The sequence below is a fragment of the Meriones unguiculatus genome, chromosome 4 (assembly GCF_030254825.1).
Source record: "Meriones unguiculatus strain TT.TT164.6M chromosome 4, Bangor_MerUng_6.1, whole genome shotgun sequence".
NCBI classification, from domain to species: domain Eukaryota; kingdom Metazoa; phylum Chordata; class Mammalia; order Rodentia; family Muridae; genus Meriones; species Meriones unguiculatus.
In genome coordinates, this window is record NC_083352.1 from 112,416,885 (window position 1) to 112,438,559 (window position 21,675).

The 21,675-nt window shown below is 48.1% G+C and overlaps 1 protein-coding gene and 3 non-coding genes across 6 annotated transcripts in view; 1 reads left to right on the forward strand and 3 right to left on the reverse strand.

Moving 5' to 3' along the window:
* Positions 1 to 9,767: 9,767 nt before the first annotated feature.
* LOC132653884 (small nucleolar SNORD12/SNORD106) lies at positions 9,768 to 9,859 on the reverse strand. Its single transcript, XR_009591711.1, has one exon. It is a non-coding gene; the product is annotated as a small nucleolar SNORD12/SNORD106 (small nucleolar RNA).
* A 179-nt stretch (positions 9,860 to 10,038) lies between these two features.
* LOC132653885 (small nucleolar SNORD12/SNORD106) lies at positions 10,039 to 10,129 on the reverse strand. Its single transcript, XR_009591712.1, has one exon. It is a non-coding gene; the product is annotated as a small nucleolar SNORD12/SNORD106 (small nucleolar RNA).
* Positions 10,130 to 11,271: 1,142 nt separating this feature from the next.
* LOC132653883 (small nucleolar SNORD12/SNORD106) lies at positions 11,272 to 11,363 on the reverse strand. Its single transcript, XR_009591710.1, has one exon. It is a non-coding gene; the product is annotated as a small nucleolar SNORD12/SNORD106 (small nucleolar RNA).
* A 460-nt stretch (positions 11,364 to 11,823) lies between these two features.
* Positions 11,824 to 21,675, forward strand: part of Znfx1 (zinc finger NFX1-type containing 1) — a 31,134-nt gene continuing 21,282 nt past the window's right edge. The window contains exons 1-3 of one of the 3 annotated variants that reach the window (XM_060382804.1): positions 11,824 to 12,319; positions 14,839 to 14,947; positions 18,154 to 19,959. In XM_060382804.1, the coding sequence (XP_060238787.1) occupies positions 14,887 to 14,947; positions 18,154 to 19,959 (1,867 nt within the window). In that variant the 5' untranslated portion in view covers positions 11,824 to 12,319; positions 14,839 to 14,886. Of the gene's footprint in view, positions 12,320 to 13,921; positions 14,652 to 14,838; positions 14,948 to 18,153; positions 19,960 to 21,675 lie in introns of those variants that run through there. The other 2 variants (XM_021637838.2, XM_060382805.1) reach the window with 2 other exon arrangements.

Below are 21,675 nucleotides of genomic sequence, written 5' to 3' on the forward strand. Positions count from 1 at the left end.
CACTCGGGAGGCAGAAGCAAGCAGATCTCTCAGTTTGAGGCCAGCCTGGTCTACAGAGTGAGTTCCAAGACAGCCAGGGCTACAAAGAGAAACCCTGTCTCAGAAAAAAAGAAAGAAAGAAAGAAAACAAACAAACAAACAAACAACTATCACCCAAGCCTTCAAAGGTAAGATAAGCATGGATCCCAGCACTAGGAAGATGGAGTGAGAGGATCCAGAACACAAGACTAGTATTCTTGGGGTTACATAGTAAGACTCAAAAAACAAATGCCTGTCTGGGCATGGTCGCACACCCCTTTAATCCCAGCACTTGGGAAGCAGAGGTAGGAGGATCCCTATGAGTTTAAGGCTAGCCTGGTCTACATATCCAGTTCTAGGCCAGCCAAAACTACATAGTCAGACCCTGTTTCAAAAAGAGGCAGGGGAAGCAGGAGGACTGGAGAGATCAATCACTCAGTGGTTAAGAGCACTGGCTGCTCTTGCAGAGGACCTGGGTTCAATTCCCAGCACCCACACGGCAGCTCACAACCATCTGTAGCTTCAGTTCCAGGAGATCTGACATCCTCATCTAGCCTCCAAGGGCACCGGGCACACACGTGGCAAAGACATATTTTCAAGTAAAACACCTATACAAATAAAAATGAAAAAAAAACCTGTAAATATGAGTACAGTGGTATATATCTATAATCCCAGAACTTGGGAGATGGAGAGAGGAGGATCAGGTAAAGCGTTCAAGCTCACACTTAGCTACATAGCCAGTTAGAGACCAGCCTGGGTTACATGAGACACTGTCTCAAATAAATAGCAACAGAACGAGTAACACTGGTCTCAAAAGGCCTGACTGGGGAGACCTGTGACATGCCTGCTAGGGACCAGCACACAGGATGAATGGCTTGGGTGGCAGCTGCCTCTCAAATGCAAGGGCTCCTACTTGCACAGCAAACACTTGACCAACACAGCCATCTCCCAGCCTTGTTTTGTTTTGTTTTGTTTTGTTTTTAAGCTTCTGTGTTCAATCCCCAGACAGCACCCAACGACATAAGATTTGCTGAACAAATCATCTCATCGGATGGGTGGGGAAAGCCTGCAAGGCTACAGGAAAGCAAGAAGCCAGAATCATACAGCTGATAAAGACTGGGCCCGCTGTAGACCCAAATGGAAAAGGGCGGTTTGAAGGCTTGTGCTCGACACTGCATTTTGCAAGAGATCACTTATAGAAAAGAAGTGCCACGAGAACTATTAAAGGCGAATCTCGCAGGTGCACATAGAGCGAGCTTAGAGTCCTTGCCAGACATGCTTGAGGTAGAGGCAGGAAGATCCTAAATTCAAAGCCAGATTTGCCTCGCTAATGAGTTGAAACTAGCCTCAGTTAGGTGAGACCCTGTCTCAAAAGGAAAATATCAAAGCCTTAGGGGAAGCTCCTCATTCCAACGCATCCGAAATAAGACTGCCATCTGCCCCTCATCTCACTTCTCCTCAGCTCTGTCCGAGAGAACAAGATGATGAACGGTGAGCGCCCCTGCTGGAAAGAGCCTCTTGTTTGCAGAGACCGCGGTGACGAGGTGATGCTGCCCCCTGGTGGCCCCACCGCTGGGCAGCCTGAAGGCGCAGACAGGCTTCTTCCAGAGATGGCTCAAAGCTGCCTGGCCCCTCCCACTCTGCCCCTCTGTGCCCTCCAGCAGCCCGCGATGCTGCAAGAGTTGCCTTCCGAGGGCTCTGCCTATTAGAGTTGACCGGGAGGAGACTCCCGGTCCTTGTAGGAAGCTCCAACGCCGATTTTCAAAGGTGCCTGGTCCAGGAGCCACGCCCTCAGCCAGAGTGGACCAATCAGGGCTCCCTTTCTTCCTGGCCTCGGTGATTGGCTCTGAAATGAAGCTGCGCTCCAAGCAGAACCAATCGGGTTGTTCCCGTTAATGATTCTCAGGGGGTAAAGAAAAGGGATGGTGGGGTTTGTACGTCCCTAAGGCGTCCCGATCATGGCCATTCTGGCTACTGTAGGGACAACTACTTAGGATAATGTCAGAAAAGAGACACAGAGAGCAGGGCGGGGCATCTCCCAACAACCTGGTAGGGGTTCTATTTCCAAACGTCTGTCACGACAGTATATTAGTTATCTTTATCTTTGCTGTGCCAGAATACTTGACAAAAGTAACGAAAGGGTCTATTATGGCTTACAGTTCGAGGGTGCAGGCCACCACGGCTGGAGAAGTCATGGGTGTGATGGAGCTGGTTACAGAGCATCTGAAGTTAGGAAGCCAAAGCCATAAATTCTGGTGCCCAGCTCCCTCTGTCCTTTTTACTCAGTAGGGACGGGGCCCTCCCCGTCAAGTCAACTTAATCTAGATAAATCCTCACAGGCATGCCCAGAGGCTTGTGTCCTAGGAGAATGTGGATTCTGTCGACTTGACAATACTATCACAATCAGTGATTCCCTTCAGTGGTGCAAGGTGCCCGTGTTCCTGCCTGAAAACAAACTAATGAAATTCATTGGGTCATACTAATTCAGACGAGGAAGGGAGTTAAGTGGGAGAGGGTCAAGAGGGGCTAACAGACAGGGGGAGTGAATATGATCTAAATACAAGGGGCGGGGGGGAGTTAGGTTGTCTACCATCACCATTTTTACCCATTATCAACTTGAGTCGTTTGTTTGTTCATTTGTTTGTTCGTTGGAGGCGATGCCGTTGCACACATGTGGATAACTTACGGGAGATTGATGCTTCCATCCACCACGTGAGTTCTGAGGATTGAATTCAGGTTGTCAGGCTTGGCCGAATGAAAGCCTTAATCACTGAACCATCTCACTGGCCCACAAGCACATTTTACTTATGTGTCTATACAGTTTCTGTTCCCAGGCTTCAACACAACACTCAGGAGGCCTGTCACACGTCAGCAGGTCATTCTGCCAAACAAAATCCCTTCCTGGATTCTGGAGCTCCTGGAGCCAGGCGTTTCTAGGAGTGGCTTTTGCCGAAATCCAGCTTCCACAGGTCAGGTACACTGAGGAGGTGTGCAGAGTCGGCAGTTAATCACTCAGCAGGCTTTTCTCTGAAAAGCAAAACGTAATTCTAGTTTGCTTGCTCAGAGCAATGGCTTCCCTGCACTTTGTGTCTGTACTCCAGGCCAGCCTGGATGCATGCCGAGAAGGGAATAGAGCTGTTGATCTCTGCCCAGGCAGAGCTCTCCCGTCAGCTTCCATCTGGGTAATTAACCTGCTGGCAGCCAAGGGCCTGTCTCTATCATGTCCATGGGGAGAGGAGGAGACATCTCTGGATGCATGCCTGGCTGCTCAGAGAAGTGGCTCCTGGGTGACAGGCTAACTGAGGTCCCGCTCTGACCAGGAGGTGGGTCCGAGGCTCGGGTAAACACAGCCCTCTCAGTGTCTGGAAGCTAGAAACAGATGGTGCTTCTGTTGGTGTTGGCCACCTGTGCTCTTCTGTTTTTCCTAACCTTGTCCTAAATCTTAGTGCTCTGGGTGGCCAGGGAGTTGTCCCCTATGACCCTTCCCTTTGTCCTAAGCACCAAAAGCATTCAGGGAATGACCTCCTGCCAGTCCCACACATACCTCAAGGGTAACTTGGTTTGGCCCTTATCAATACAGACAGCATCACACCCAGCCCAGCTCTGCCCAGCTCAGCCCTGCCCAGCCCTGCCCAGCCCTGCCCAGGGTGTTAGAGATGCAGCATCAGGGCGAGGGGTGAGGCTTATTGATGGAATGCCTGCTTCATACGCAGGAGGCCCTGGGATCTCCAGCACCACGAAAGCCAGTTGTGGTGACACAGGCCTGCAACCCCAGCACTTGGGAGGCAGAAGCACAAGAATCACAAGTTCAAGGTCATCCTTGGCTACATAGTGAGCTGGAAGCCAGCCTGGGCTACGTGAGACCCTGCCTCAAAGAACTAAAAGAGTGCCTGATACAAGGGTTATTTTCTCAGCTGTGTGGGGGCACTGGGTAACCCAAAATGCATATGGTGCCCTTAGACACAAGAGATTCCATCCACACGTCTGGCCGGCCTGACCAGTGAATGGTAAAGTTCAGGGTAAAGCCTAAATTTTTTCACTTTCTCTGTGGTGTTAATATTCCAGCTCAGCACCCCTCCCTGGCAGAGCATGAAAGTGGGGTGAGTCAGAGCCCTGTAAGTTAGAGATGAGGAAGTTTTCAAATAAACAAAACATGTGTATTTAAAATGTCTTGGGCCTGATGTAGTGGTGCATGCATTTAATTCTGGTACTCAGGAGGCAGAGGCAGGCAGATCTCTGAGTCTGAGGCCAGCCTGGTCTTAATAGTGAGTTCCTGGCCTGCCAGGCCAGGTTCACATAGTGAAACCCTGAACAAAAAAAAGCAAGATACTGCTCCAAGTTAAATAAGTTCTCTGGGGCCTGGAGAGATGGCTCAGTGGCTAAGAGCATTGTCTGTCCTTCCTAAAGGACCTGGGTTCAATTCCCAGCACTCACATAGCAGCTCACAACTGTCTGTAATGCTAATTCCAAAGTAACAGTAGTAACTCACATAAGAAAAATTTTTTAAAAAAGAAAATCCCCTGGAGAGGGAGATGTATAAGAGCATTAAGTGTGTTCCCGAGATATCAGCAAACAGCAAGACTTGAATGAAGGAGGCTAGAGAGATGGCTAGGTGGTTAAGAGCACTGTCTGCTCTTGCAGGGGTCCCAGGTTTGGTTCTCAGCACCCCCATGGCAGCTCACAACTGGAGTTTTGACCTCCAAGGGCATCAGGCACACATGTGGTACCCACTCATACGTACAGGAGCCCAAACATACACATAAAACACTTTAAAAAAACAAGAACAAAGCTGGGCATAGTGACACATGCCTTTAATCCCAGCACTCATGAGACAGGGAGACAGAGGCAGGCAAATCTCTGAGTTTGAGAGCGAGCCTGGTCTACATAGTGAGACCCTGTCTCAAGACACAAAAACAGAAGAAAGAATAAACTAGTTGAGTGCCTCCCTCCCCCAAAAAAAAGTTTTTTGGTTGGTTGGTTGGAAACAGGATTTCCAGGCTGCCCTGAAATTTGTTCTGTAGACCAGGCTGACCTCTAACTAAGAGAAATCTGACTGCCTCTGCCTCCTGCGTGCTGAGATCAAAGGTGGGCACCACCATAGCCAGCTTGAAAGAAAGGTTTGAATAGTCCATGGACTTGGTCTGTGGTTCCACGTGTTATGGTGTGTGTGTCTGCAAGAGATTAACTAGTGGGAGTTGGTTCTCTCCTTCTACCCTGAGTCCAGGGAAGGAACTCAGGTTGGCAGGATTACTCGGTAAGCCATTTACCCACTGAGCCATCTCACTGCTCCCACCTTATGTTGTGGAACAGCTGCCCTCACGGAACCTGGAGCTCACCGATTTGGTTATACCAACTGACCTGTTAAATCCCAGCTTCTCCTGTCTCCCCACCCTCCTCACTGGGTTCAGAGACGCACACTGTTTCACGTGGGTGCTGGGGTCTAAACTCAAGTCCTCATGCTGCACAGAAAAAAAAAAAAAAGAAAAAAAAACTGAGCAAAAAAGGAAGCTGAGAAAACAAAAGCCGCAGCGACCATTTTGCGAGCCCATGGTGCTCATTCACCCTCGTGTTCCAGGGCTTTGTCACGCGTCTTCTCACTCCCAGTAGCCCTGATCTGTTCCAATTGCCATATGCTGATGGGAAAGACCAAGAATGAAATGCTGTTTAAGCAGCAAATGATTCTAGAGGGATGTGGTCTCCTGTACCTCCTATGGATCAGGGGCCTGTCACCTGGGAGCTATTTCTTATGCATTAAGAGGGCTTTAAAGAGCTGGAGGGACAGCCCAGTGGTCCAGAAGGCCCAGATTGGAGTTCCAGCACCCACGTGGTGGCTTATAACCATCTGTGACCTCAGGGTGAGAGTCTTCTGGCATCTGTGAATACTGCATACATGTGCACAGACACAGACAAGCAAAACATCTATACACATAAAAATTTTAAAAGGGCTTTATAGCCAGACTTTTACTACTTTGTGGACTTTCTTCCACCCTTTTAACCCCCTGTCACTAGAGATGAGAGAAAAAAGGATAAAGGAAAGAGATCCTTGAATAAAGTCAGGGCTGGAAAGTGGACAACTTCCTGCCGAATGGGCGTATGGAGTTCCTTGGAGAAAGTTTGATCTTTGACATTGGGATATCTTTCTTGTTTCTTCTTTGCACATGACCACTTAACAAACCTTGATCAACACCAACCAACCAACCCCAACAGCCACAGACCCTACCTATCAGGACTCTAGCTAGCATTTATACCACCTAAAAAGTCCCCAGAATTCCAAACGTAACACAATTGCAGAAAATATCTGAAACTGGCAAAACCATGGCTCTGCTAGAGCACGAGGCAAATCATAGTCAGCTGCTGTGGACAGCCTGAAGCAGCCCCTCATCCTCATACCTGGAATTAAAACAAAAACATTCTTAAAGCCACAGATTCCAAGATTCTCACTACAATACTCTTAACATTTTATTATTTATACAGTATTTCTCTACTGCCTGCATGCCAGAAGAGGGCACCAAATCTCATTATAGATGGCTCTGTGAGCCACCATGGCTCATAACCATATGGTTGCTGTAAATTGCACTCAGGACCTTTGGAAGGAAGTACAGCCAGTGCTCTTAACCTCTGAGCCATCTCTCCAGCCCTCACTATACCCTGGGAAACTGCTATCAGATGCTGGGTCTTTGCTTTAAGGTATCAGCTGAGCACTTCCCCTCTGAAGTCCACCAGGCAGTCAGCCCCTCCAACAACTTGAGCCTAGAGTGTGTGCTGGCCCAGCAGAGCACACACTGTAGAGAAGTAGATCCAAAGAAAAGGAAAGAACATAGCTTTTTCCAATCTGAAGGACTGTCAGATGCAGTGAGGCCACTGATAAGCTATAAGCACATCTCTTCCATGGACATGTGTTTGCCGCCTCTGGCTCTGCTGAATGCTTTGCCCACAGGGTGTGTGCAATAGCTCTAACTACCTGCTTGAGAGTACCAGAAGCTGGATAACACCAACAGGACTGCTTCTAAGGTCTGTGGCCTGGAAAGCATGGAAATGCATTTGACAACACTCCCTGCAGGTACAAGCAAGATGAAGAGGACAGAAGCAACTAGCCCAGGAGGTAGCTGGCAGAGGGTATTGTGGAGTCTGGGTTTCAAATCCTAGCCTTACCTCCATACCTAAGTCATGAACAGAGTGGCTCAGACAGAGCATAATTCCAGGATAACACAAGAACCAGTACAAAGCTTGGAAATGGAAACAGTAAGGGAGCCAGTAAGGGAGTCCTGTATCTGCAGGGGTCACAATGGAAGCAATGACCAGAGACCCAAAAGAGATCAGGTGCAAGGGCCATGAAGATGGCTCAGTGCCACGAGCAATCGCGCACTGTTCCCAGCAACAACACTCGGCAGCTCACAACCACCCCTAGTTCCAACTCTAGCAATCACGGGCACCTGCATACACATGTAGCATACCTTTATACAGGCATATAATTAAGAATTAAAAAAGTGCTAGCACTCTGGAGGCAGAGGCAGGTAGATCTCAAGTGGATCTATAGAATCAGTGGTCCATCTGGCCTACAGAGCAAGTTCCAGCCAGGGATACAACCGAGAAAAACCCAAAAAAAACAAAAGGTGGGGCATGCTGTTAATCCCAGCACTTGGGGAGGATAGAAGTTCAGCTATAGACCAGGTCTCAATTTTTTTTTTTTTTTCAAAAAAGGAGGGGCTATTATAGGGAGAGCAGCTGGCAGCAGGTAAGAGCCTGGAGACTGCCCTCTGGAGCCCTAGGTGGGCAACCCAAAAAAGGGCCACAGGTTGAGGCACTCAGCCAATTGGAACAGGCAGGCAGGAGTGGTCTGAGCAGGACCTCATCTGTAAATGTAAACCCAGACATGGAAAACCCAAAGGTTCCCCCTGCTACAACTGAGGTGGGGACTGCATAACAGCTGCTAAGCATGGCACAGAGCCTGATAGATATGCACCGTGGTTATCATCCTTACAAAGTAAAGGGTCAGATGTGGCCAGGCAAACCCAGTAGCAACCACACCCACTTGGCCCCCCAGCCTTTTCCCACCCGCAGAGTACTTGTCCACTTCAGAAAACATTTGCTTAAAACATATTGAGGATCTACCCATCCATTAACCCCCCTTTTTTTAATCAACCCATGACTGGTGCTTTTAATGCCAGTAGTCAAGTGGATCCATCTCTGTAGGCTTGAAGCCAACGCAAATGGGGCTACCATTTGCCCTAGTGTGAGGATTCCTGGAACCCAGAAAGCTGAGCACAACAGATCAGTGGCTGCTGACCTTCCTGTGCATGCCATGGAGGTCAGCACATGCTGACCCTGGGAGGTGCTACCCTCAATGGTAAGCCTGCAGACTCCAGTGTATCTTCAGGCTACCAGTTTAAGGGAAACTAAAGCCAGACACTAGAAACCACTGGGGAGGTGAAAAATACCTCAGGGGTTAACTCACAGCTCAAGGGAGTAGGTGCTTGCAGCAGCAGTAAGTGGGAAAACCCTTAGACAAGCCCACAGACCAACCCAGGCTAGACCCTGCTGACAACTCCCTAACAGGGGAAATGGCTCCAAAGTTAAAAGAAAAAGTGCTTTATGAGTGGACCACCCAAGGTTGAGCTGGGAAAATGATGGCTCTGGGCCCATCTCCCTACCTGTGCAAGGGGAGGTGCTGGCATGCTCCACTCACTGCCCTGCCTCTAAACATGGGAGGGATGGAGAACCAAGCAAGTGACCTCATTGTTCCAGGTTGCTCTGATGTTTGGATGGATCAAAGGGTCAGTGGGATTTCAAGTAATAAAACTGACAGCATGGTCCTAAATAAAACCAGTGGGGAAGATAAAGCACTGACCACATAGGACAGAAACTCCAAGGCCTATACCGTTTGACACAGCACCCCTATTTCAAGATGAGCAAGGCAAGGAGAAATCCCTTAACTGGTACTAGGGGTAAACCAATGAAATCTCCTTCCAACTCTGGAAGCCAGGACAGGCATAAATTATGCCCACCCAGGCTGACCTATAACTCAAACTGACATTAGGGTGGGAACCACTGGGCCCAACTTCATTGGTCCATCTAAAGTAACTACTCACAAATGAACTACTTGGAGAAGTACCAGGATGTTCACAGGAAGGAGCTGCAGGCACTACCCAGGAATGAATCAACACAATAGATACCTGGTCAGATTTTTATTTCTACAGATAGGAGGCAAAAAGTTTGTTTCTGTGTCTATTTCCAGCAGCAGTACATGCTACACCACACTCCAGACTGAGTTTCTTGGCATTCTGCACAGCTGTTGAGTTAGACTGGAAAGCAGGCAACAGGGCTGATCTTTAATAAGGTTTGTATTCCAGAAGTGCCTAAAAAGGAAGTAAAAGATTGATGGTCTTGTCTGGCCCATGTCTGGTTAACTCATTTTTTGGCCCATTCCAAGGTAACAAGGCAAATGCCTGGAAACTTCTGGCGGTAGAATTCCTCTCCAGTTTCTCATTTAGCAGCATGGTAAATTTGAATGTCTCAAATGATTGCAAGCCAAAGAAATTCTCTGGGAAACTTGCTGCAAGAGCACGTTACTAACATCCCCAGAACTGGGTCAAAACTCTCAGTAACAGAACCTCACCTGAAATCAAGGAAGATCATCAGACCAACACACTGGCACCCACGGCTCCCTCAGGCCTGTAAATAGTAAATAGATGAAGCCAAAATCGTAAGTGAAACAGAACAAAAAAACAAAACAAGGAATTATTCCTGGGACCAATGCATCAGACAAAAACTGGCTATTAGCTTATGAGATCAACAGGGTCGATCTGATGGGGAAAAAAGTGAAGTCATCAGCTGCACCAGCCAAACTTCTATGCTGGAAAGGGACACATGGGAACCACTTACCAAGTCTCCCACTTGCCAAGTTCACCTTCCATTCAAAGCCTCGTCTTGGCTGTCAGCAAACCTGAGATAAAATGCAGAAAAGAAATCTCCAATCAATTACGAGAACTATGGGATAAAGCAGCAGTAGGTGCTACTCAAGCAGGCACGTCAGACAAACTGGCTTAGAAAACAGTGCGATCAACATGGTCGATCTGATGGGGAAAAAAGTTCTGTCATCACACATGCCCGCTAACCCACAGGAGTCTAATCTCTCAACGGACAGATTGGCAGAAGTTAGGATTCGATCCCTCCTTTATAGGCAATTGTAAAAGCATGGTGTGTGGTCCTTTCAGCATTACTATATAGCAATGTTCCTCAGGAAAGCTGGTTGTTCCCAAGACTAGCGTGAAGTACAATAGAAGCTGGCACAATGGTCTATGGTCAAAGCCCACTGATTACAGCAATAAGGCCTGCCCTAAGTACACAACTATCTCATACTTGACCATCACACTGTTCACTTCCAAATAAGCCATTTGTGCAGCTGACAATTTTTTTTTTGGTGGTGAGTGTGTGTGAAATGAGCCATTCAAGACAAGCATATAAATGCAGGTTTACTGGGAGGGGCTCTAGGCTGGTTCACAAAATGGGCAGAGTAGTAGTCAAGCAAGGGAAGACAAGTGCATGTGCAGAGGGGAAAAGAGTTCAATTCCCAGCAACCACATGGTAGCTAGCTCCCTACCACCTATAAGATCTGGTGCCCTCTTCTGGCACACAGACAGAACATTGTGTGTGTGTGTGTGTGTATATATATATATATATATATATATATATATATGTATATGTATGTAACAAATTTTTTTTAAAGAAAAGTTCAGGGTAGAGGGCAGGGGTATGCCAGCCACCTAGGGATTGAAGGATGCTGGAAGAACCTGAAGGTCAGGACCAGAACCCAACAGTTCTGATGACATGAAAATGTACTAAGAGGTTTTCTAGTAGTTTGGATGTTTCTCTTAAACCTGGCCATTCATTAGGACATGTAACAAAAAGGAAAAGCTCAGAGGCAGGACACATGCTTAGTACCAATAGTGGACCCATCTCCAGCACTGGCTAAAACCATTAATCTCATCGTTAATTCTTGCACTAGATTTCAAATCACATCCCACTTAAAGAGGTTCTTCAGTGTTCCCTACATTAGTCCAAAAGACATCTGTACGTACAAGATTAGGAAACCGAAGATGGTAGGCGATTTCTCATCTTCCTGGAAGCCCAAAGGTGATATCTCCTCTGCCGCCATTCTTCATTCCGCATCGCTTGACCAGGCCAACCTACAGAAGAAAATCGTCAGTCGCCATATTGTCTCGACCAGAACAAAGCAGTATCAACACTTTGAGGGCTGGTGTATCAGAAATAACTGGCAAATATTTCTAAGAAATCAGCATTTTCGATATGACGGGGAAAAAAGTGAGGTCATCATTTACACCAGCCAAAATACGCTTTGTAGGTCAAACAAGAAGGCAGGCATCTTTTCCACCTCCCGGAAGGTCATCAACCTGGGGCTGGCGCTGAACACGCCATGCCTGGAGACTATGACCAGCCACAGAACTAAACCTGATAAAAAGTGAACAGAAAATTGTGCTTTAAGACCTTAACTCACCATTTGTATATGACTCCCGCAGGGATGAGACCTGCTGCACCAACAAGATACACCGAAAACGTGTGAGGAAGGAAAAGGAGGAGAACGCGGCGAACCTTCCTTATATAGACCAAGGCGGCTCGTGCGCCTGCGTACTGGGCCTAATGTGAGCTGCTTCCGGTAGCGGCCGCTATGCCCCCTGGGAAATGTAGTCCCCGAGCCGCAAGGCCCCAGCTTGTTAATGGTTGTCCAGCCTGCCTCTAGCCCCTCCCCGTGCTCACTGAGCCTCCGGGACTGCTCGGCCTCCGCGCCATGTCGCGCTTGGCACGCACGAGCCGCCCGCCGCGTCCCCCCGGCTCTGGGGCGGGCCGAAACTTGCGGCCGCCCGGGGCGCAGTCAGCCCGCCCCCCGCCGCGCCCTCCCATCAGCCGCGCCCGCGGGAGCCGCCAGTCCAGCCGCCGCCGCGGGGGCTGAGGCGACACCGCCCTTCCGCCCGCCCCGAGGGCGGGGGCGCAGGCGAGCTCGTCCCAGCCTCTCGCTGGCGCCCGGGGCACCGCCTCCTCGTCCTGCGCGGCCTCCTCCTCCTCCGGGCCGCCCACCCGGCTCCTCGCTCCGCCCAGGGGCTGCGGGGACTGGAAACCGAAAGTGCGCGGCGCCGGGCGGGGCCGCGACCTGCCAGGGCCAGAGCTGAGCGCTAACTCTGCCGAAGACGCTTCGGAGCCGGTGAGTAGCCTCCGCCCCATCTCGCACCTGCTTCTGCTGTGCTGCGACCGCTGGCGCCCCGCTCAGCCTCGGGCCGGGTGTCAGGTTAGCCTTGGAGTCCCTGTCTGCCCCGTTCAGCGTCCCCATCACCCCCGAACTCCCTGTCCCTTTCCCTCAGTTCCTCTACATTCCCCAGAGTCCCTGTCCCCTTCTCTTAGTTCCCCTATAGCCCCTGACGTCCCTGTCACCTTCCCTCAGTTCCTTTATAGCCCCCAGGGTCCCTGTCCCCTTCCCTCAGTTCCTCTATAGCCCCCGGGGTCCCTGTCCCCTTCCCTCAGTTCCTCTATAGCTCCCGGAGCCCCTGTACCCTTAGTTTCCCTATAGCCCCTGGAGTTGCTGTCTGCTCCCTCAGTTCTTCTATCTTCCCCAGAGTCCCTGTCTTCTTCCCTTAGTTTTCCTATAGCCCTCGGAGTCCCTGTCCCCTTCCCTCAGTCCCCTATAGCCCCCAGGTTGTTGTCTGCTCCCTCAGTTCCTCTATATCCCCCAGAGTACCTGTCTGCCCCTCTTAGTTCTCCTATCATCCCGAAGTACCTGTTCCTTTTCCTCAGTGCACCCTTAGCTCCCATCACCCACTAGGATCTTTTTCCACTCTCCTTGCCACCCCTACAGTCCTGCTTCCTGCCTCCCACCATCACCCTCAATCCTTCCCTCAGTATAGTTAGTATATCTGGTTATCAGCAGCCCCATTTCCCAGTCCCTGTTCTCTGCTCAGCAGCCTCATCGCTGCTAAATCCCTAAATCCCTGTACCTTTCCATCAGCATCAGCATCATTCCCCAGAGTTGCTGTCTCCTCTCCTTAGCAGCCCCCATCACCTCCAGAGTCAGGGTCTCCTCCCCACAGCGCCCAGCGCCTCCTGAGACACTAACACAGCCATTACCTCCTCCCCCTCTTTTTAGTTCACCTATCCCCACCCTGACTGACCCATCATCTCAGCACCCAGTCATTCTCGGGAGCCTTTCTCAACGTCCCCTGCCCGTGATTCCAGCCTCTGGAGCCTCACCATCTCCCCCCATCTCTCATCCCTTTCTCTGTCCCCATTTCTGCCACAACCACCCTTGCCTCTGGCTTCACTCCTTTCACTTCATTCACCCAGCATCTGCAGAGCACCCTGGGCTCCCCGTTTCTAAGCTCTGCCCCACCTCTAAGCCCCCAGATGACACTTGCTTTCTGTTCACCTTACAGTGTTTCTCTAGGGGATGCATGGTGGGGAGATTTCTCTTAGGACTTGAAACTTACCCTGCAGCGTAGCTGCCACCTCTTGCTCCATCCTTATTCCTCTCACCCCATAATTACAGCTCTCTAAATTTTGTCCCTGCAACTGCTTTACTGTTGCTGATCTTCCTATCCTCCCTGCCTTGATTTCCTCAAAACCCTAAACAAAGCATTCCCCTCGTCTGTGATCCTCCATCTCTTTCCTTGCCTCTCTAGCACTTAATTTCCTTCTTTTTTTTTTTAACACTCCCAAATTGCTGGCATTCTATTTTAGTATTTTTCAAAATAAGGAAGAAGGGGTTTTTTGTCTAAGAAAAAAATTAAAAACAAACACTAACCATTGAGCCTGCAGCATGAGAACAGGGTTTGGTAAGATTGAGGAGAAAAGACACCACAAAAATATTCCCAGGGGGAAGAAAAGGGACTCTTTTTCTGATAAGAATAAAAGCTACCTCTCACACAATGCCAAATCTATTCACAGTTTCCAGCTATGAATATTTTAAAACTGTGAGGACAGTCTCAGAACTCCTTTTGCTGAGAACTGAGTCACCATCCCCCCACCCCCTTGCACCCACATGACATGCATGAGTTCTACTGAGAAGTTCCCTGAAGGGCCTTCCTCTTCACCCAGCTTCAGAAATTATCAGGACGGAGGAAAGGCAAGACTTGCTGACTTGTAGCTTGTTCCAAGAGATAGCACTAGTAGCTCACTTATTTTCAGGTGGTAGGGTGAACCTGTAGACTGCTGTGTCATAGGAATGCCCGGTAGGATGGTGAGCTCTTGGGTAATTTGTCATCAGCAGGGTCTCATCTAGTCCATCTTGGCCTAAGATTCAGTGGAGACTGTCTTTGAATATCCGATCTTCTTGCTTCTCCTTCCCAAGTGTTCTTAAATTCCTGACCCCCCTGCCTCCACCTCCCAGGGGCTGACATGAATGAACACTGCAGTTAGGCCGTGCGTGGTTTTTGACTGACACATGTGAACTCCTTTTGCCTCAGCAATCATTTTGTAAGAAAGGAAACGAAACCTAAGCAATGGATTAAGTAACCTGGTTGAAGGCAAACCAGATAGTTAGTTTGGGAGTTGATGACACTGTTTCTGACTCCAGACAAGTGGAAAGATTCCAGGAATGGGGAATTGGATCGCTTGGAATTACCTAAATTGTGAGTTTAGCTTAGAGTTTTTATCACAGTTGGGAATCCACAGGGTTGAGTGCTCGTGCCCATGATTAAAATCTGCATGTTACTCTTAGTTAATAAATCATTAACATGTGAAGGCAGAAGGGCTGGCTTCCTGGTGTTTGGGCACTGGCTGCGTTTGAAGGGCACTGGTAACTCTCAGCCTGTACAGTTACAGGTAACTAAGTCAAGTGAGTGTGGAAGAACCCGGGACTCCGACATGGAAGACAGAAGACCACATCTGGAGGCCAGGCCCAGGAATCCCCCTACCAACCACAGAGGTAAGCAGCGTTTCTACCTGGTGAGGAGGAGAAGCCTATGTGAGATGGCCTGCATTTTTCAATTAATAAGGACCTTCTTGCCTGGTGGTGGTGGCACACACCTTCAATCACAGCACTCAGGAGGCAGAGGCAGGCAGATCTCTGCATTTGAGGCCAGTCTGGTCCACAGAGCAAGTTCCAGGACAGCCAAGGCCTCACAGAGAAACCCTGTCTCAGAAAACAAAAAAAGGGACCTCCTTAGCTACAGCATGAATGGCATGAAAATCAGCTATTCTTCATAGGAGACCTGTGAATGATACTTTGCTAGAAGACCTGTCATTCCATCAGGGGGCCAAGAAAGTTGAGAGTTTCAGGCCAGCCAAACAGTAAGATTAAGGCCATCTTGAGCTCCCTAGTGAAACCTTATCTCAAAAACCAGGGCACTTGCCTCAGTACCTGCCCTCCGTAAGGCTCTTGTTTGGTCCCTGACACTGTGAGGCTGGAAAAAAAAAATGATGGGATATGAGAAACAAAATGACTCTTGGTTTGTAGCAGGGCTATTCAGTAGAAGCTTGGTACAGCTAAAAACTGCTTTCTAACCTCTAATAGCATCATTAGGAAATTTAAAAGGTAAATACTAACATTTAATTTTATGACGTGTGTGTGTGTGTGTGTGTGTGTGTGTGTGTATGTGTACATCAGAGGACATTTCACAAGAGTTGGGGTTTTTTTCCTTCCACCGTGTGGATCTTGAGAACTGAACTCAGATCATCAGGGTTGGTAACATGTGCCCTTATCTTCTGAGCCATTGCACTGACCTTGAATTTTTTTTTAAATTAATAGCAACTTAATAAAGTGTAATGCTCTAATTTCTTTAACTTCCTCATAATTAAGATATTAACATTTATGAGAATTAATGCACATATAGACATATATGGACCAAAACATTCAAATACATAAAATAATAATAAATTTTTAAAAAATTTAGAGGCCTGCTTGGATTACAGGGCTAGATGCTATCTCAAAAAGGGCAAGGGTGGGGGGAACCTATCCAGGTGGGACACTTTTTAATCCCAGTAGTAGGAAGGCAGAGGCAGACACATTTCTGTATGTTTTAAGCCAGCCTTGTCTACATAGTGAATTGAAGGCCAGCCAGGATTGCACAGTGAGACCCTGTCTCAACAAAACAAATAAACAAACAAACAAACAAACAAAAAAACACTTAAGGATATGTGCATCTGATGTAATAGAATGGTCCACTCATCTTTGTTTTTGAGACAGGGTTTCTCTGTGTAGCCCTAGCTGTCCTGGTACTATAGACCATGCTGGCCTTGAACTCACAGAGACCTGCCTCCCTCTGTCTCTCAAGTGCTGGAATTAAAGGCATGTGCCACCACTGCCTGGCTAATCCAGTCATCTTTAGTCTTAAGTATTACGTACATTGGTGGCTTTCCTAACTTTTATTATTAAATTGTGCACAGCCTGTGTTTTGCAATTCTCCATACCACTCTGCTAAGGTCAGCTCTAGAGTCATTTTAGAGGAAAAGGAAGTGACTTTGAGCCTTCACGGTGCTGGCTCCCAGGGAGGCTGTTGCATCTCTCCCTGGCTTCCTTCATGAGGTGGGCACTTCGTAAACTGGGGACTGGAGCACAAATGTAGTTTCGATTTTCAGTTTCCTGAATCAAAGTTTAAGTTTCAGTTTTCAGTTTCCTACAAGGGGACTGGACGTGCGTGCTTCATTCTCTACACAGTCTGTCAGCCACAAAAGTAAAAAACATCTTGGAGGGGGGAAGTGCTGCCTGCCTTGTTCCCATTCAGGCTGCATCCTGTTGCTGGGCAAAGGTCGAGTAGTGCTTCCTTCATGGTTTATTCCACTTGGCCTTGTAGCCTATGATAAGTTTTCAGCAGTGTAGCTGCAGAAATCACAAGATTGTCCCAAGAATAGCGCCAAACATTTTATAATTTTTATATGTATTAAAATAAATTTCCTCTGATTATGTCTGCATGAAACACTGAGATACACATTGGCAACATCTACCTGACATTTTATAAACATTTATCTATAGCAGCCAAACACTGAGAAACCAAAAAACTACATGGTGAGGAAGAGGTCAAGCCCAGCTACCCTGTGTTCTAATGTTTGTGCCAGCCAGACTAGAACCCTCTGAAAGTTAGGCACCAGGGCTGGAGAGATGCTCAGTGGTTAAGAGCACCGCCTGTTCTTCTAGAGGTCCTAAGTTCAATCCCCAGCAACCGCATGGTGGCTCCCAACCATCTAAACTGGGATCTGATGCCCTCTTCTGACATGCAGGTGTACATGTAGCTAGAACACTCATCTACATAAAAATAAATAAAATGGAAAGTTAGGCACCAGCATGGGGCATGAAATAAGATGCTCTCTCCAACACCCACCAGGCACTCGCCAGGCGCTCATTCAGTTTCTCTTTTGTATATTTCAGGGAAATAGTCCCTTCCTAATCTGTACAGCAGTAATAACCATCTTTTCTTGTAGTATTGGGATGGAACCCAGGGCCTCATGCAGTCAAGGCAAGTGTACTACCACTGCCTATACCCCATACCCTCCAACAGGCGCTGCCACGTAGCTCAAGTTAGCGATAGCGTCTAAGAAACTATGCTGTCCAAGTTGCCCTCAGTCTCTTCAGATGTAACAGATATGAGTCCCAACACCTGGCTCTGTCGCTCTAGCTTTTATTTATTACATACTTTGATGAGAAACTTAAAAAATTAATAAGCTGGATGTGGTGACACATACTTTTAATCCCAGCACTAGGGCTGCAGAGGCAGGTAGATCTCTGAGTTCGAGGGCAGCCTGACCTACAGAGTAAGTTCCAGGACAGCTGGAGCTATATACTGAGACTGTCATGGAAAAAACAAAAAGGACTTACTGTTTTTTTAAACTGTGTCTGTTTAAGTGTACATGTGTGCAGGTGCTTGTAGAAGCCAGAGGCATTGAATCCCCATGGAGCTGGAGTTCTTACAGTTTTTTACTACCCAGCATGAGTGCTGGGAACTGAACTCAGGAAGAGCAGGCAGTGTGTGATCTTAACCAGTGAGCCATCACCCAGTCCTTGGCAAGAAACTTCTAAAATCTCTCCAAGCAAAATCTGAGCTGCTTGTTTGTTGTGGAGGATGAAAGCGTTTGTTGTCCTCACTGGACTTCATTACTCATGACTCTGTGCTTATTTAATATCCCCATTGTGTTTAGGTCCTGTAGATGGAGAAGTACCACCAAGAGCTAGAAATCAAGCCAATAACCCAGCAGCCAATGCACTCCGCGGTGGAACCAACCCACCTGGAAGGCATCCTAGGGCCAGCAACCATCCTGTGCCTTTTCGGCAGAGGGAAGAGAGATTTAGGGCAATGGGCAGGAATCCACATCAAGGAAGAAGAAACCAGGAGGATCATACCAGTGATGAAGCCAGAGACCAGAGACAAAGCCAGAATGACACCAGGATGAGAAATGACAACCAAGAGGGTAGAAACCGCAGACCACCATGGTCCAGTAATAATTTCCAGCAATGGCGGACGCCACTTCAGAATCCAGCAGAGCAGCCACAGCAGACGAAAAGACTGGGCTACAAGTTCCTGGAGAGTCTGCTGCAGAAAGAGCCCTCTGAGGTGGCCATCACACTTGCCACAAGTGTAGGGCTCAAGGAGCTGCTTTCTCATTCTTCCATGAAACCCAGCTTCCTCCAGTTGATCTGCCAAGTTCTCCGGAAGGCTTGCAGCTCCAGGATAGACCGTCAGAGCATTCTGCACGTGTTGGGCATCTTGAACAATTCCAAGTTCCTCAGAGTCTGCCTGCCAGCTTATGTGGTGGGAATGATTACTGAGCCCGTCCCTGACATTCGAAACCAGTATCCAGAACACATAAGCAACATCATCTCCCTCCTCCAGGACCTCGTCAGTGTCTTCCCTGCTAGCTCTGTGCAGGAGACCTCCATGCTCATCTCTCTCCTGCCAGCTTCTCTTAATGCTTTGAGAGCCTCTGGGGTTGACATAGAAGAGGAGACAGAGAAGAATCTGGAAAAGGTGCAGAGCATCATCGAACATCTACAGGAAAAGAGGAGAGAGGGCACTTTGAGAGTGGACACCTACACGCTAGTGCAGTCTGAGGTAGAAGGCCAGGTTGAGAGCTACCGGGCCATGCCCATCTACCCCACCTACAATGAAGTGCACTTGGATGAGAGGCCCTTCCTTCGCCCCAACATCATTTCCGGGAAATATGAGAGCACTGCTGTCTACCTAGACACTCACTTCCGCCTCCTTCGAGAGGATTTTGTCAGGCCCCTTCGAGAAGGCATTTTGGAGCTTCTGCAAAGCTTTGAGGACCAATGTCTGAGGAAGAGGAAGTTCGATGACATCCGGATCTACTTTGATGCCAGGATTATCACCCCCATGTGCTCCGCATCAGGCATCGTGTACAAAGTGCAATTTGACACAAAACCACTGAAGTTTGTTCGCTGGCAGAATTCCAAACGACTGCTCTATGGGTCATTGGTGTGCATGTCCAAGGACAACTTTGAGACGTTTCTTTTTGCCACTGTTTCAAACCGAGAGCACGAAGATCTCTGCCGAGGCATTGTGCAGCTGTGCTTCAATGAGCAGAGCCAGCAGCTGCTCGCAGACGTCCAGCCCTCTGACTCTTTCCTCATGGTAGAGACAACAGCCTACTTTGAGGCTTACCGGCATGTCCTGGAAGGACTACAGGAGGTCCAGGAGGAAGATGTCCCCTTCCAGAGGAACATTGTGGAGTGTGACCCCCATGTGAAGGAGCCAAGGTACTTGCTAATGGGCGGCAGATACGACTTCACCCCCCTAATGGAGAACCCCTCAGCTACTGGGAAGCCTCTGCGGGGTGCTGAGGTCCTGAGACGTCTTAGAGTTAATGTCTTAGACTTTAGCCAGTGGCCCTCAAAAGAAGCCCTGAAGCTAGATGACTCCCAGATGGAAGCCTTACAGTTCGCCCTCACAAGGGAGCTGGCGATCATTCAAGGACCTCCTGGAACAGGTAAGAGGATTTCTTACAGCCTGCGACATCAGGCAAGGGAGGTTTTGCTCTAGGTATCTAGAATGCCTCATTTACAAATATTTCCCTGAATGCAATGAGTATAGTTCATGGCATAGCGACTCATAGTGATTCCCAGGAGGATCATAGGCAAGCATAGTCATGGACCAAAATGTCAAGCTCACAAGATGACTGCTGGGGTCAAAGAGAGGTGTGTCTTCTCGTTTGCTTGCTTTAGCCTATTTTAACCTGTAGTGTCAAGTATATAACCACAGCATGATGTGCCGAAGCACCACCTGACCTGCTTTCCCTGCCTGGTAAATAAAGTCATCTTGTGAATGGAAAGACTAAGTCAAGGAAAGGTTAAACATCCTCTTATTGAAAAGCTGTGAGGGGTTTTGAAGCTCACACAGGTGAGCAGACCCGGGACTTGAACTTGGGCAGTCTGGATGGGAAGGCCTGGCTGTCTTTGCTGCACTTCAGTACTCTCACTCACACATGACTTCCCCACATGCACTCTGATCTTGCTCTGGGGTAGTAGCTGTGGTTAGCAATCCATCTGACCTGTACTTAGTCCTGTGTTTATGTACATTTTTTTATTTAACAACAAACATAAGACCACGCTTGTATACATTGACTTATATGTCATATACTTTGAGCATATTTATGCTAACAGGTATGCAAAGGCTACCAAATTAACTCACCAAAAGCATATGCAAAACTAGGCAAGAAGGCAGAAGCAGGTCTTTAAAATATGGATGAAGTAAGAGCAGTTTATGAATTAAAAAAAAAAAATTAAGTGGCCTGGTATGGTGGCTCATACCTATAATCTCAGCAGTCTGGGAGACAGAGGCAGAAGCAGGTGGATCTCTGTGAGTTCAAGGGAAACCCTGTCTCAAAAAAGAGAGAGAGAGAGAAAAAAAAAAGTTGTTATGACTCACAACTTTTTATTATTTATACAATATTCTGTATTGCATATGTGCCTGCAGGCCAGAATTGGGCCCCAGATCTCATTGTAGATGGTTAATGAGCCACTATGTGGTTGCTGAGAATTGAACTCAGGACCATTTAGGAAGAACAGCCAGTGCTCTTAACCTCTGAGCCATCTCTCTAGCCCCAATGGCTCACACCTTTAATCCCAGCAGTCAGGAGGCAGAGACAGGTGGAACTCTGTGTATTCAATCTCTGTGTATTCAAAACTGGTCTTTGTAGTGAGTTCCCTGACACCCAGGGCAGGATTTTATGGCTTTTCTCAGTTACTACCAGGTTCAAGGTCAGCTTGGAGCTACATCTCTGCTCTCAAAACAAAAACAAAAAAAAAAAATCATGAAGCAGAATAGGAAGTTATTTCTAACAAGAAGTGCTGCTATGATGAAAGCATGTGCAGAATGTGGGAGGAGGGGAGAGGAGGTGCCTCTTCATGCTCAGTTTGGATCGCCTTCTCGCCTTCCTTTCCAATCTGGATTCTGGGTGAGTCAGACTTTTCAGGCCAAGCTGCATGATACCCGGTTTTGTTCATCTGAGACGTTGTTTTCTGGCTCACTAATTTTAGTATTACCTTTTAAGAAATAACAGCTCACAGTTTTCAAAGTCCCTGCTACCACCCCAGCCCCTTCCTTAAGCAAATAACAAAAATGGTTTTCCTGTGTATCCTCCCGTGGAATAGCCCATGAGTCTTCACACACAGATTTACACTCGGGTTCAGCTTTCCCTGCTATA